The 13,998-nt window shown below is 51.2% G+C and overlaps 1 protein-coding gene across 2 annotated transcripts in view; it reads right to left on the minus strand.

The window, feature by feature from the left end:
- Positions 1 to 6,751: 6,751 nt before the first annotated feature.
- Positions 6,752 to 13,998, minus strand: part of CLMN (calmin) — a 114,336-nt gene continuing 107,089 nt past the window's right edge. For both annotated transcript variants that reach the window (XM_046008221.1, XM_046008220.1), the window contains exon 13: positions 6,752 to 13,911. In XM_046008221.1, coding sequence (XP_045864177.1) covers positions 13,743 to 13,911 — 169 coding nt within the window. In that variant the 3' untranslated portion in view covers positions 6,752 to 13,742. The remainder of the gene's footprint in view (positions 13,912 to 13,998) is intronic.

Below are 13,998 nucleotides of genomic sequence, written 5' to 3' on the forward strand. Positions count from 1 at the left end.
ATTTTTTTCCTATTTTTTATGTCTTTATAAAATTTCATTTCTTGGTTATTAATTTATACCATATGGTACAAAAGTTGCTCTATGACAGATTGGAAATACATTTTAAAAAAAAAATGTCCTTCTCCCAAGTAGTCTGGGGAGACCTCTTGTTGAGAGTTTCTCCCCATGGACTTTGACTTTAGAGAACTCTGTCCCCAGGTAGGCAAGACTCCAGCCCACGTCCTAGCTGACCTCTGTCTTTGGATGCACATTTCCCCAAGGAGTGCCACGTGGGATCCTCTGAGGGTCTCCAGGGACTGAGCTAAGGCTTCTTAGCAAGTAATTTTGCCTAAAATGGCACCTATGTGATTTGAAAGCTAACATTACCTAAACCCCAACTCCACACGGACTGTTAGAAGGAGGAGATTAAAAACTATGCTCAGCCTCTAGTTTCTCCTGTGGTCACTCGGGACAGGTCTGTCTTTCACCCAGGAAGGCTGGATGACTTTCCACGGGGCTTCCCCATCTGTTGGCAGGGGTGGAGCCCCCTGTGGGAATTAATTCTACTCTTTCATGCTAATTTCAGTAGATGGGCATTGCCACCTGGGCCGGGCAGCACCTTAGTGTGAAATGCTGCTGTCTGTCTAGAACATTCACGGCTGACAGGACATCCTGAGGGTTACAGCAATGGGACACCAAGTCCACAGATGATGAATATTGGCTAAGAGGGGGTTGAGTTCTAAGCAAATATAATGGGAGCTTTGACTCTGTTGTTTAGGAAGGAAAGAAATAAGGGCGCTATTCTAATAATATGAACATGTGTCCTTGGGTCATTTCTTGGGGATTTTCACAGACAAGTCGCTCATTTCCATCCTCACAACGGGCCTGTTACTAGTTTCCATTTCACATCTGAAGGATCTGAGGCCTGGGAAGGTTAGAGACTTCCCTGAGGTCCCTAGGAGAACTGACCCCCTGGTGCCGGGTAGCAAGGGAAGCTGTCCTATCCAGTTTCCTTGCCCGTGGCAGGCTGTAGGCCTCCTACCAGAATCCTGGGGGCTGTTCTTTCTGGGAGGAGCCATGGATCCCAGGCCTCAAGGTCATGTCCTCTTGTTGGGGGTGGGAGGCTACAGCTGAGGGCATGGGAGGGAGGCTGATAGAGTGCGCAAAGTCTGGCAGCCCCAAGTTCTTATTCTAACTCTGTTGGGCAGAGTGTGAGAGGATTTATTTTATTCAACCTCAACGTTCGCATGAGCAGGATAGGGCCATCTCCCTCCTGGGATGTGTGAGTTTGATGATGGTGTCAAGGGTCTCTGTGGCCCTGGGGGAGTGCTCAAGAATTGGTAGCCAATGGCAGCCATATACACCGCCTTGCTCTCCAGCTACTCGCGGGCCCCTTCCAGGGCTGGACTTGACCTTATTCCTGCCCTTATCCCCAACACTGAGCCTGCACACTCAGGATGCCTTCCACACAAGCGCATTTAATAGAGAAGCTGCACCCAGGTGGCCCAACCTGACTGCCAGGACTTAAGCAAGGGTCACCAAGGCTGCTAGTTGCGGGTCCCCAGGTACATCTCCCCTCCTGTTAGAAGTCTGTGTAGCCGTGTTCAGCCAAAGGACACCTGTCCTGACCACCTAGCAGCCATGCTCATGACCAAGCTCAGTGATCCCAGGAGAGGTGGTGTGTTGTCTGGTTCTCCCGCGGAGTCGTAAAGGCAGGATGGCCGACTTCCGCTCCTTCTGCCATCCTACGGCATGGAACTGCCTGGGTCATTTGGGGGGACAGACAGCATTTTGGAGTGTGAGGAAAAGGATGTCGGTCTAGGGACAATGCAGTGAGAGTGCTGTGAGCAGGGACAGAGAAGGGGCTGAGCCAGCCCTGGATTGATGGCCTCTCTCGTACAAGAGACAACATTGAAACTTTGGTCGTGTTTAATTTTGTGCTGTCATGGGCTTTCTGTCAAAGGCAACTGAAATCATCCTAAATGTTACAGCTATTCATGGGAAGGAAAATGTCACCCCGTCTTCACGTTTGACCTTCTCAGGGCACAGGTGTGCCATCCAACATTAGGTAGAACGTCAAGTTGGAACAAGATGGCACAGCTGGTTGTAGGCTTTGGTGAGCCAAGCTTGGGATCTATCTTCCTGGTATGAGCCCCTAGTTCTTACTGTGGCCAGATAGTTGGATGTTTTCACCCTGCATTTTCTCCTTGCCTCTGCTCAAGTAGGGAGCAGGCCTCGCATGAGGTCAAGGAGATCAGAGATTAAACCATGTTCGGAAGAGGAAAAATGCAAAGACAGCAAGGGGGGAGGACAGAATGCCCATGTGGGGAGCAGGGGGCACAAATCCTAGGGATCCTTGGGATGCCGGTGGGAATGGCTGGTCGGGGTGCCGGGGACCTGGTGTCCAAACCCCACTGGAGATGCCCCAGCCTCAAGGCAGGACAGCAGCAGAGTTTCAAAGGGGCTGTGCCCAGTGTTGACTGATGATGGGTCACCCAGGGCGTTCCCCGCACCGTGCGCTGAGGATCCTTGGGCAAGGAGAGAGAAGGGGTACGTCCAACAGGCATCCCAACGTAACAAAATTCAGACTCCAAACCTGCCCCTTCCACATCCCCCCACCTTGGAGCATTGCGGCTCCCCTGTTCTAGGCACTCAGGCCAAACCTCGGAGCCTTTCTTGACCCTCTTCTTCTCTCCCAAGCCACGCTCAATCCATCAGCAACTCCAGAGGGTTTGCTTCCAAAATACACCCCAGTTCAGGTGCTGCTCACCACGGTGGTCCGTAGCTGTGTCCTCTCTTCCCGAGCTGGCTCTGTGCTCTGCCCTTGACCCCCAGCACCTACTCTGATGGCGGCCGCCCAGCCTGCTTAAGTCCCAGGCGCTCCAACCCTCCAGGGGGCCCCGGCTCACTCAAAGGAAAAGCCACAGCCCTTACAACATCCTATAAGGCCCTGCCTGACCTGATGCAGTGAGCCCCGACCTCTCCTCCAGGCCCCAACTCACTGCTTTGGCCCCACGGGACCCTTAAGAACACTGGCCGTGGGCCCGGCTCAGTCTCTCTGTAACCACTGATCCCTCTGCCTGAAAAGTTCTTCCCCAGACATTTGAGGGACTTACCCCTGCAACTCCTTTGGGCCTTTATTCAAACGTCTGTCCCCTGAAGAGGCCTCCTTGACTATTCATATCGTTCCCCTCCCCACCTGCTCTCATCCTGATCCCCCTTCCCTGACTTTTCTTCTAGTCCTCATGGATACGTATGTGACATGCTGTGTATTCTACTTATTTTGTTCAGGTCTCTCTCCCTCCACTGAGACTGGAAACACTAGGGGCATCTGCCCGGCTCAGTTGGTTAAGCGCCCGACTCTTAAGCTCAGTTCGGGTCATGATCTCAGGGTGCTGGGATTGAGTCCTGCGTTGGAGTCTGTGCTTAGTGCTCCGGGATTCTCCCTCCCTCCTTCTGCCCTGCCCCTGCTAGCTCTAAAATAAATAAATCTTACCCAAAAAACTAACCAACCAACAAAAATGTAAGCTCCCTGACTACAAGCCCCACGAGTACAAGACTTTGGTTTCATTTACCACTGGGTTTTCAGCAACCAGAAGAGCGCCTGAGACCCAGCAGACGTGCGATAAATAGGGTACACAGCCTTTAATCTGCTTTCCCTCTTTCCCTTGCCTCCCTCCTGCTGCCCTGGGCTGTCCTCACCCCGCGACGGTGCACTGACACATTAAGGTTCACTCGGCCTCTATTTTCTGGGGGCCCCAGGGTACCGGTGTCCCTTGCTGTGGGTCCAAGGGCTGGTAAGAAGAGACAGCTTCAAGTTCAGGCAGTGTTAAGGGCAGAGCCATGTAGCTATTACTGGGCTGCCTAGTAATACTGAGATGTCTTCTAGGAGCTTCGCGGGCTAAGGCTCACACTCCCAACAACCGCTACAGCTCGAAAGCCAACTGGCTTCACGCTTACTGGGACCACAGTCTTGGTGGGTGGGACGCGGGAAAGACGTTGTGGTTTCTGACTGGCAAAGACACCAACACGCAGGGAAATAAAACTTATCAAGGACACAGAGAGTTGGCGAAATTTATACTTAAAAATTTTCTTAAGAATACATGGGATTTTCCAAGACCATTCATCATAGCACCGAGCCTACCATGCCTTAATAGAAAACGGTCAAATAGCAAATAACTCCAGTTAATTTCCCACAGGTATAAATTATGCAAATAGTCATTTATATCTTCATTTATAATAATCAATAAATAAGAGGGCACATTCATACAATTTTTTTTTTTACAAAGATCCCTTTTTACAAAGCTACAGCTATATATATACTCAGTAGACAAAATAATCCTTGTTCTACAAAATAACATTTCACTTTTTTCCCTATAGTTCTCTTGGCGCTCTCCATACAAATGTTCAGACATTGTCCCTGAAGCTCTGGCCTGATGTTAAAAGAAACAGTAGCAGTGAATCTGTTAAACATATTTACAGACCTTGAAACAAACTCCTATCACCATTCACTAGAACAGGCTCCTAAGAAACCATTGCCTGGCTGTCATCTGTCCAGATGACACACGGGAGGGAACCACCATTTCTCCTCTTTGTCTTTGGCTGCAAGGCGGGTGCTGCAGGCATGTCTTATGGTGCGAGTTCGAGCACAAAAGGCAGGCCTCCTCCTCCTCACAGCACCCAGCCCCGCAGGAGCGATGCTCACTCTGGGACATTCTCCGCAAACGTGCCAGTTCCAGTGTTCTCATGCAAATGGCCCGACGCGAGTGGGATTTCTGTACCTGGGGATTTTGAGTCTGCTAGGGGAAGGGGGAAAAAAAAGATGGGAAGGGTAGGAAGGTCCTGTTTAAAGTTCTTTGTTCCTACTTCCAAACTTGGGCACTTGGGACAGATTTCTCTGGCAAAGTGCCCCCGACACGGACTTAATTTGAGCAGACCGGTTTCGTTCCTGGAGCCCAAGGAAGCGGATCTCCATTCTACTCCAAGGTTCATCCCCACACCTCCGACAGACTACCCTTTGTTTTACCAAACCCTTTCTGAAGGCACCTTTATCAGATACGAAAGCCGGAAGGAATGTTCTGACAGTTTTGGATTTCACTTAGAAATACAGACATGCATTGACTTTAGGCAAACAGGTCACTTACTGAGATTTAAAAAAAAAATCTATCTTGTTAACCGTTGGCTTTTTAAATGTAGGAAGAACTTTTTAAAAAGATTTCCCAACTGGGCACCTGGGTGGCTCAGTGGGTTAAAGCCTCTGCTTTCGGCTCAGGTCATGATCCCAGGGTCCTGGGATTGAGCCCCACATCGGGCTCTCTGCTCAGCAGGGAGCCTGCTTCCCTTCCTCTCTTTCTACCTGCTTCTCTGCCTACTTGTCATCTCTGTCAAATAAATAAATAAAATCTTTAAAAAAAAATTTTTTTTTCCAACTTCCGGCCCAGAGAGGTCAATGAATTATTCAAGATGTCACAGCAGGTGAGCCAAAGCCCCCATGTGGGTTCCTGATGCTCAGGCCAGTGTTGTCCTACTCTGGAACAACGTCAACTCTCTAGGTTACAGAAACGCCCAGAGTTTCCTTTAAAGAAGTGGTTCGAGCCTCAGGGGACACTTAGAATACAGGCCTTTGTGCCTCTCCTGCCTCCTGGCACAGTCTCGTGGAGGATATGCTCTGACTCCAGGTGGGACTAAAAGAAGTGGGAGCTACCACAAATGCAATAAACCCCTCAAAAGATGGTTTTGTTTGTTTGTTTTGCAATAGTGCAAAATTCCCAACTTGTAAACTTAAAGGATACAGAGGTATTACTAGCCCACGGACAAACTGATAATGGCTTCATCCAAGTAATCCAAATCCTCCCTCCCTATTTTCATTGTGTTCTGCCCAGCCCAGGGAAGCGTCTTCGTGTTTTGAAGGAGAGAGCCTCACTTCCTGCTCTGAAAAAAGTACATGCTGGAGGGCGCCCGGATGGCTCAGTTGGTCGAGCGTCTGATTCTTGGTTTCCACTCAGGCTGTGAGACGAAGCCCCACATCAGGCTCCAGGCTCAGGGAGACCCTTGCTTCATATTCTTTCTCTCTGTCCCTCCCCCCACTCGCGCTTGCTCTAAGAAATAAATAAATCTTAAAAAAAGAAAAAAAGCATGTGTTGGGGGTGGAGAGGTGATTAGCTGGGGCGGGACAGCTAGTTAAGTGGTGGCTGGAGTTTTTGAGGTCAGACGCCAAGATTTTGCTGCTTGAGGTTCTTTAGAGGCAGTGATTTTGGTTGCAAATTTGCAAGCACAGACAAAATCATGAATCTGGGTCATCTTCAGGCATTTTTATGCAAGCAGGAAGGAGACATCTGAGTGGTTTCGGTACGGGGTCAGGAGTGGTGTGCAGAATTTTGGGAGGGGGGAGAAGGATGCGTGGTGGGGAACGGCGATCTGACAAACCAAGTTCACCACCTTCCCAGCTCTGGGACTCTCCACCCACAGATGCCAACGCGGCCAAAGTCATCAAGAATCAGAGCCTCCATAGGGTCTAACTTTATCTTCTAAGCAGTGAAGTCCAGGGTGAAAAATCAGCATTTGAAATCAGCACAGAGGGGCACCTGGGGGGCTCAGTTGTTAATGGTCTGCCTTCAGCTCAGGTCATGATCCGAGGGTCCTGAGATGGAGCCCCAAATCGGGCTCCCAGCTCAGAGCAGTCTGCTTCTCCCTCTCCCACTCCCCCTGCTCATGTTCCTTCTCTGTGTTTCTCTCTGTCAAATAAATAAATCTTTAAAAAAAAAAAAATTTGAAATCAGCAAGGAGCCCAGTGTGGGGCCTGAACTCACGACCCTGTGATCAAGACCTGAGCTGAGACCAAGAGCTGGACGCTCCACTGCCCGAGTGCCCCCAGGTGCCCCACAAATTCCTCTTCAAAGGTTTGGTTAGATTTGAGACAGAGCAGCTAGTGCAGATGGTGGGCTGGAGAGGCTGGAGGAGAGGAGGCATCTGCAAAGCCCGGAGAGGGGAGGGATTCAGAGCAGGGGATGTGGACGCTCCGCAGCTTCGGGGCAAGCTTGCAAGGAAGCATTCATTCGGTGAGGATGTATGCAGGGTCTGCTCTGCGCAGAAGACACTGGGAGAGCTTTGTGATCATCCAGATACCAGATGAGGGCAGGGACTCAGACCTAGATCTGGCTGATTCCCGAACCTGTGCTTTCTGGGTCCCAAGACACCTCCCGGAGGAGGAGGAGGAAGGAAGTCATGATGTGAGGAAAATGGTTTTAGTTACACAGACCCCTGTGGGATGGAAGCTAGACTTGGTTTCTGGGTGTCAGGAATTTGGAAAGTTCCCGGTGGGATCGGGCCCCGGACGGTTGAGTAGGGCTGTATTTAAGAACAATGTGGTCAAACAGCATAAAGTATTGGTTGTCTCTTCCCCATACACGAGGATGTTGCCTGGCTTGTGCATGTGGCAGCCCTGGGCCGGCGAGAACTTCCTGCCCAGTGTGTTTTCATCAAGGTTCTCGGAGCAAACTGTAAACACAAGGAAGTCAGTCTCTCCGGCTCTGCGGGGTCTGTGGATATAGGACGGGCCGGGCGCCCAGGAACTCGCATGGGCCTCCGCCGGCTCTCGAAGCAGGAGCTCCGAGTCTCTAAGCGTTTGCCCAGTGACTCGGCCAAGCTCAACCCAAGCCCGTGCAGGAGAGATGACAAGGCCTGACGGTCAGTGGGGAGCTCGGAAAAATCAGAGCCAGGAGGGCTGAGCGCTCACGTGGAGCTTAAACCCACCGAGTCTGCACCCGATGGAAATGGAAGCTCTGGGGCCCAGCTCACCCCAAGCCCGTGCTTCTCAAGCACCAGGCTCGCTCCCCTGAACTGTCCTCCCTCAAGGAAATGCCTGACGAGCCAGACTCGAGAGATCTGTGCACTCAGCGTCTGGCAAAGAAGCTACATCTCCTTCCTGGGCTCCCTCCCCGGCTGACTGTGACTCTGCAGCAATGTTCAGCAAACAAGCACGATATCACCCCTACCAGCTCTCAGCCGTCGGTGGCTCGCCCCTGCTCCTGGCCCTTGTCCTTGGGGGCGCCCCGCTCACCGGCTCAAGGGCCGGATGGATAACCTGCTACTCAGTGGGGTTTAACCTCCCCTTAAAGGCAGTTTCAGCTGCGATGATGCAACGTTGGGGAAAGAGAAAGAACACAGCTGGACCTGGAGAGCTTTATGGGCTCGTTTCCTGGCAAGAGCATTGCCGAGAAGGTTCTGAGAAGCCACGCTGGCCGGAAACTCCCACACAAACCATTCTGGGGACTCAGGATGTAATGCCGAGTGCAGGTGGGGGAGACGGCAGAGACCCGTGACGAAGGTCTCTAAGCAGAGAGAGAGAGGCCACATGTCAAAACTCCAGTGGGCCAAGATTCAAGAAAAACTGAGCTTACGTGAAAAGTGTCCTGTCGTGGGACTGCACTCCGGTGATGTCACCATGGGAAGAGAAGCGTTCTTACCCCAGAAGCTCTGACGCATTGATACTCAGTAAAAACCTTCTTGTTTACTCGCATTTGTGTTTGAGAGATGAGCTTTATGGCGTTCTGAGTCCTCGGCAAGGAGGGAGGAACAGGGCAGCTTCAGGAACTGGAGGGTGAAGTTTTGGGGAAAGCGTCGTTGGTATCAAGATCACCACACTGGGGTCACTCGGTAGCAGTGTGACAAGTCACGTCTCCTTCCTGACCTTCAGCGTTCTCATTGCTCAGATGGAGTGAAATACCCATAAGAGATCCCTAAGATTATCGAATATTCTATGATTTACAAAGATTGACCAAAGAGGTGGCCTCTAAATGCTTCTGCTTTCTAAAACGTTCCCCCCTTCCCAGGAGCAGGCATGCGCTGTGTGGGGGGAGATGACTGGTGGGAGTTTGCTGCACCCCAGAAAGGGAGCAGCTGTCCTGGGCAGTGCAGGTTCCAGGTCCTGGTGGGAACCCGTCTCCCTACGGAGGCCAGCTCGGAGCAGGACAGGAAGCGACGCTCAGGTTCCCCGTAGCTGACCAGCAGAGAGAGAAGCCCCGTTCGCCGGCAAACACGAGCATAGGCTACTTGTTTCCTACGTGAAGCCAGGGTGATGAGGGAAACCTGGAAACTGTCGGACACCTCACACTAGAGCTTGTGGGGAGGTGGAGATCCGAGTGTCTGGGGGCAAGGAGTGAACATAGGGGAAATGAAGGAGGATCACTTCTTACCTGGGGCCTTCTAGCTGAGCTTCCGCAAGCCTTTCAACCCTCCCCGGCAGCGGGCACGGAACCATGCAAAGGCACTTGGCCACGGCTCAGCCGAATGGCCATTGCCACGGCCCCAGCTAGACTCGGGGCGGGTTCACAGACAGGTGAACAGGGCAGTGAGCCACCCAGGCAAGCAGCGAGCGTTCTGTGGGATCTGTGGTTCAGGATGGCGTGTTCTACACATGGGCTCCTCCCATCCCTCGTGAAAGCCCATGAAAATAGGAGCAAAGAAATAGGGTAATAGGGGATGACAGTAGGCGAGAGATGCCAACCCATGTGTAGCGGGGCAAAGGACCCGACTTCCCCACACCGGCAGAGGCACGCGACTGAGCAGCCACAGCTGCGGTTCTACCCCACGGGGGAGTCAGAGGAGTGCTATCCAGGGGACGCCGGGCACAGCAAGGCAGGAGTAATTCAGCGAGTCTCAGTACTGATCGTGATGAACTTGCCTGCTCGGGTCAGGACAAGAGCACTCACGTGTGTGCTAGGATCTCTAGGTACAGCTCTACAGTCTGTGCACTGAACAAAGGCACTTGATTAAGGGAACAGTTGGGAGTAAAAATTTAGTCCTTGCTCTGCTACTCAAGTCTTGTCCAAGCTCAGGTCTACATCTCGCTGGAGAAAGGGGCAAGAGAGGCCACCTGCCAGTCAAGCCAAGTGCCTATGGGTGGCTTCTGCACAGAGGGGGCAGAGGGGGCATCTTTCTCTAAGTCAGCCCCCGAGAGGGAAGGCCTTTTCTCAAAACTGCATGCGGACTCTGCATAGGCCAGTAGCAGCTCTATGGATGTCCCGCTTTCCCAGGCAGGAGAGAACTGAAAATATCTTGAAAGAAACACAATGAGTTCTAGAGAAAAGACCTGCAACTGACATGTGGGGTCCTCCCATGGGGGATCCAGGTGCCAACCCCATGACTCTAGATAAAAGCCCACCAATTGATACATAGAGCTTCCAATCTGTTTTCTGATGGGTCACCCTTCAATATGAACAGATCCAGAGAACCACCAGCCTGTGATGTGAAAGACAGAGCCTGAGACTGACCAAGAGAAAGGGTACTCAGAGGAGACAAAGCCAGTACAGGGAGCAGAAAGGAACTTCCCTAAAGCCACTCTCCTGGGCATCCACAGGGAGAGAAGAGCTCCATCCATGCAATGAGAATAGGACACGATAAAACAGGAACAAGAGAACAGCAACAGAATATTCTGGAAACCAAGCATTAAACATCCATCAGGTATGCGAGAAGATAACGCTGAAGACCTCTCCCTGAGATCAGATCCCCAAAACAATGAGGCCATACACAGACAAGATATAAAATATTAAAGGACTATAGCTCAGAAGATCCAACACTCGGATAATGGGTGGTTCAGAAAGGATGTGAACCATTAGAAGATTTATGGGGTGCCTGGGTGTCTCAGTCAGTTAAGCATCTGCCTTCAGCACAGGTCATGATCTCAAGGTCCTGGGATCGAGCCCCACGTTGGGCTCCCTGCTTAGTGGGGAGTCTGCTTCTGCCTCTGTGCTCACTTGCTCTCTTTCTCTCTCAAATAAAATCTTGAAAAAAAAATTACAAAGTTTTCCATGAAACCAAGCATGGCATTCATAGCATTGAGGACGTGACCCCATCAGGACATCAGGACAGCTAGGAACACTAAGAAGTAAGGGATCTTGAACGCTTCCGGAGAGATGGGGAGAAACCCAAGTCCCATCTTAGAGGCGTGGAAATCTGGATGGTGCCAGAAGTCGCCACAACTAGGCTGGGAGGCAGTAGGAGGGAGTTACTCTCCACCAGAAATCCTATACCCAACTACACTCGGGGACAGGCAGCATCCAGACATTTTAAGGTATGCAAATTTACAAGAAATTTACAAGATTTACTTCCCACGTCCCTTTCCTCAGGAAGTTACTAGACAACATGCCATCCCGAAAAATAAAAATAAAAAATAAAATAAAATAACCCCAGAAAACAAAGATATCAAACCAAGGGGAAACACTTTGGCAAGAAAGGGTGTGTTTCACCGTACTCTACTTGACTCAGGAGTGAACTGTCGTTATGTGCCTACACTGAAGAGACATGTATGAAATAATGTGATGTAAGCACATCAGGGACAGAGAAGGGCGAGACCCACCCCATCTACCATAATAGAAGTTGCAGGAGTTTCTCATTTAAAACAGGAAAATAAACATAAGCATGGTGCGTAGCCATGCAAAGGTAAATAACAAGCAATAGCCAAAAGCTTTGAAAGTGTTGCTTCTAGGGAACCAGACTTAGGGGACTGCCAGTTTTCATGAAAAGCCATATGGTACTTGTTTCTTCATCAACTATGAGTATGTATTACTTGGATAAGAATTAAAAGTCAGTTCTTAAAAAAAAAAAACACTCAATGCCACAGGGCGGTTTGTCCTGCAGGCTTCTCTAGACAACTTTGACACCCAACTTCCTCTCCCATGGAAGCCTAGACCCAAATGAGAATTTTTTTTGCCTTCAAAGAAGAAATCTGTTTAGAGCCAACCGGAACCAAGCGATTTTTAGGCAACGGGCCACTGGGTGGTTCTACACAGTATTACACGTTGTAACGGGTCGGACAAGCAGCCTGCAGAGATTTTTTTTTGGAACAAGGTCTAGCCCCGTAAAATGGAATGATTCATGTTTGGGTCGGCTTCTCCCTGGCTCTTCCAGCATCTAGTTTAGACAAGGACCGCGTGGTGTCCGGGGTTATGAAATATCACACACGTCATCTGTACTATCCATATCTCTGAGCTTTCAGTGATGCCAAAGGAGCTCACTAATTAGCCCGTTCTCCACGGGACGCTTGGCCTTCAAGATGGAACCGCTCCAAGCTCTTGACAGCTTTCGGCACGCAAGGCTCAGATTTGTTCTAAGAACCAAGGAGGCGAGAAGACAGGCTATAACCAGAATGGGATTTTGGCTGTCATTGATCAAAATATGCTATGTAAATTCTTTTGGCCATGCTGGAATTCTGTAAACTGGAAACCCGCTGCCTGAAATAAGCAAGCTTCTCGTCTTGCTCGGAGAGAGCTCTGATTTCGGGAGGAGGAACAATTATCAGTGTGGCAGCCGACCAGCTGTCCCAGCGGTCAAGGGCACTCCAGAGGTCACAGGGGCCAGGGGTGAAGGCGAATGCAGCTTCTTCACTGGGAAAATGTGAGCGCAAAGCAAAGGTTGTAGCTGGTCCCAGTTTTTGGTTTTGTTTAAATGAGGACATTTTAATCTAATCATTTAATTTCTTTTTTTTTTTTAAGGACACTCATGGATGGACCCAAGACAGGTTTCCTTAAAGAGAGGCCAGCTCTGAACCAGCCATCAGGCGGCACGGGTGCCCTTGCAAGTCTGCTCCTGGTCAGCTATGTGACTCTGGTCAACCCGCTCTGCCTCTCTGGGTTCAGCAGACAAGAGGCTGTTTGAGGGCTCCTCCTGACCTACCGGTTTGTAGCTCCTTGACCTACTGGTATGTGCTTTTTAGGAGTACGGCTCAGAGAGGAAAGGCCATGGGAGGAAGAAGCAATGTGAGGGCCCCAGGGCCTGCAACTTGGTGGGAAACAGGGGTGGGAGGGTGGTGCAGGGCAGAAGGAAGATGGGAAGGGGGGTGGAGGCCTCCCCACAGCCGCCTGCTCCAGTCTACTTTTCCGGGTACCTTCCAGAATGTCTTTTCAAGAATCCCATTATGATCAGCCACGAAGGCTGCCCATGCTGACGCCCCAGCTCCAACGTCAGCCGAACTTGTCCTGAGCACAGCCATTCCTGCACTCCTCCTCCGAGATTCTCCCCTGGCTAAGACGTCATTCGAAAGGAGGGTTCCATGGGTGGAAAACATTTGAAACTCACAGCTTTAACCTCAATCCAATCAAAGCCAAATTGAACGCCCACCCTCTCCTCCCCTGCTCCCTCCCAAAAAATATTAGGGTGACAGAGAGTGCACCCTAGCTCCCTACACAACCCCCGCTTTCCTCCTCGGGTTTGCTGTTCCGGAAGACAGCAGCTTTGTGCTGCTCAGATATAACCAACCACCAGGCCACAACAGGTGCACGGACACCCAGCACCTTCACTCAAACCCCCCTCTGGGAGGAACACGGGGCAGTTTTCTTCCCCGTGGAGGTGCTGCATGGGGCATCCCCCCAGCTCGTTCCCATCGGGAGGATGTCCTCCAAGAGGCAGGTCACTCCAGTCCATCGGGACCTTAAACACCTGCATGGCGGATGAGCTATGACCCAGCTTACGGCTAAATAGGAGCAAGGACGCTTCCTACCTGACGAAGCAGACACGCAGGATCAAACTCCACCTGAGGCTCTCGTCTGACACACACCAGCATGTCAAGGACGCAGCCAGGGAGAAAAGCACGCTCAGCACTTAACAGGACAGAAAGGAAACCGGGGAGGAGCAGGGAGAGGGGGGCTGTTTCCTGCGCCCTCTACCGTCTGCACAGGTGCCCCCCTCCAGCCCCGAATAACAGTGCAGGAGGAAGAGCTCCCGCCCCTGCTCAGGGCCTGTGGATTTTTATTATGCAGACACGCGCATCAGAGTCTGTTGACGTCCAGCTGTGGGAACAGCAGCAGGCAGTAAACCAGGAGCCAGAGGAAGAGAATAAAATACATCATATCCGGCTGCTGGACAAACTGTGTCAGAGAGTCGCTCTGGGGGCTCTGGCTCTCCAGCAATGTGGCTTCGCCAGAGTTGTTGGCCTTCCTGCAGGAGGGAAGACACAGGCCAGGCAGTTACACTCGGGTCCCGGGTCGGAGGACTCCCCCGCCCTGCCTCCCCGGGCCTGTAACC

This window comes from Meles meles, chromosome 6, assembly GCF_922984935.1.
Source record: "Meles meles chromosome 6, mMelMel3.1 paternal haplotype, whole genome shotgun sequence".
Lineage (NCBI taxonomy): Eukaryota > Metazoa > Chordata > Mammalia > Carnivora > Mustelidae > Meles > Meles meles.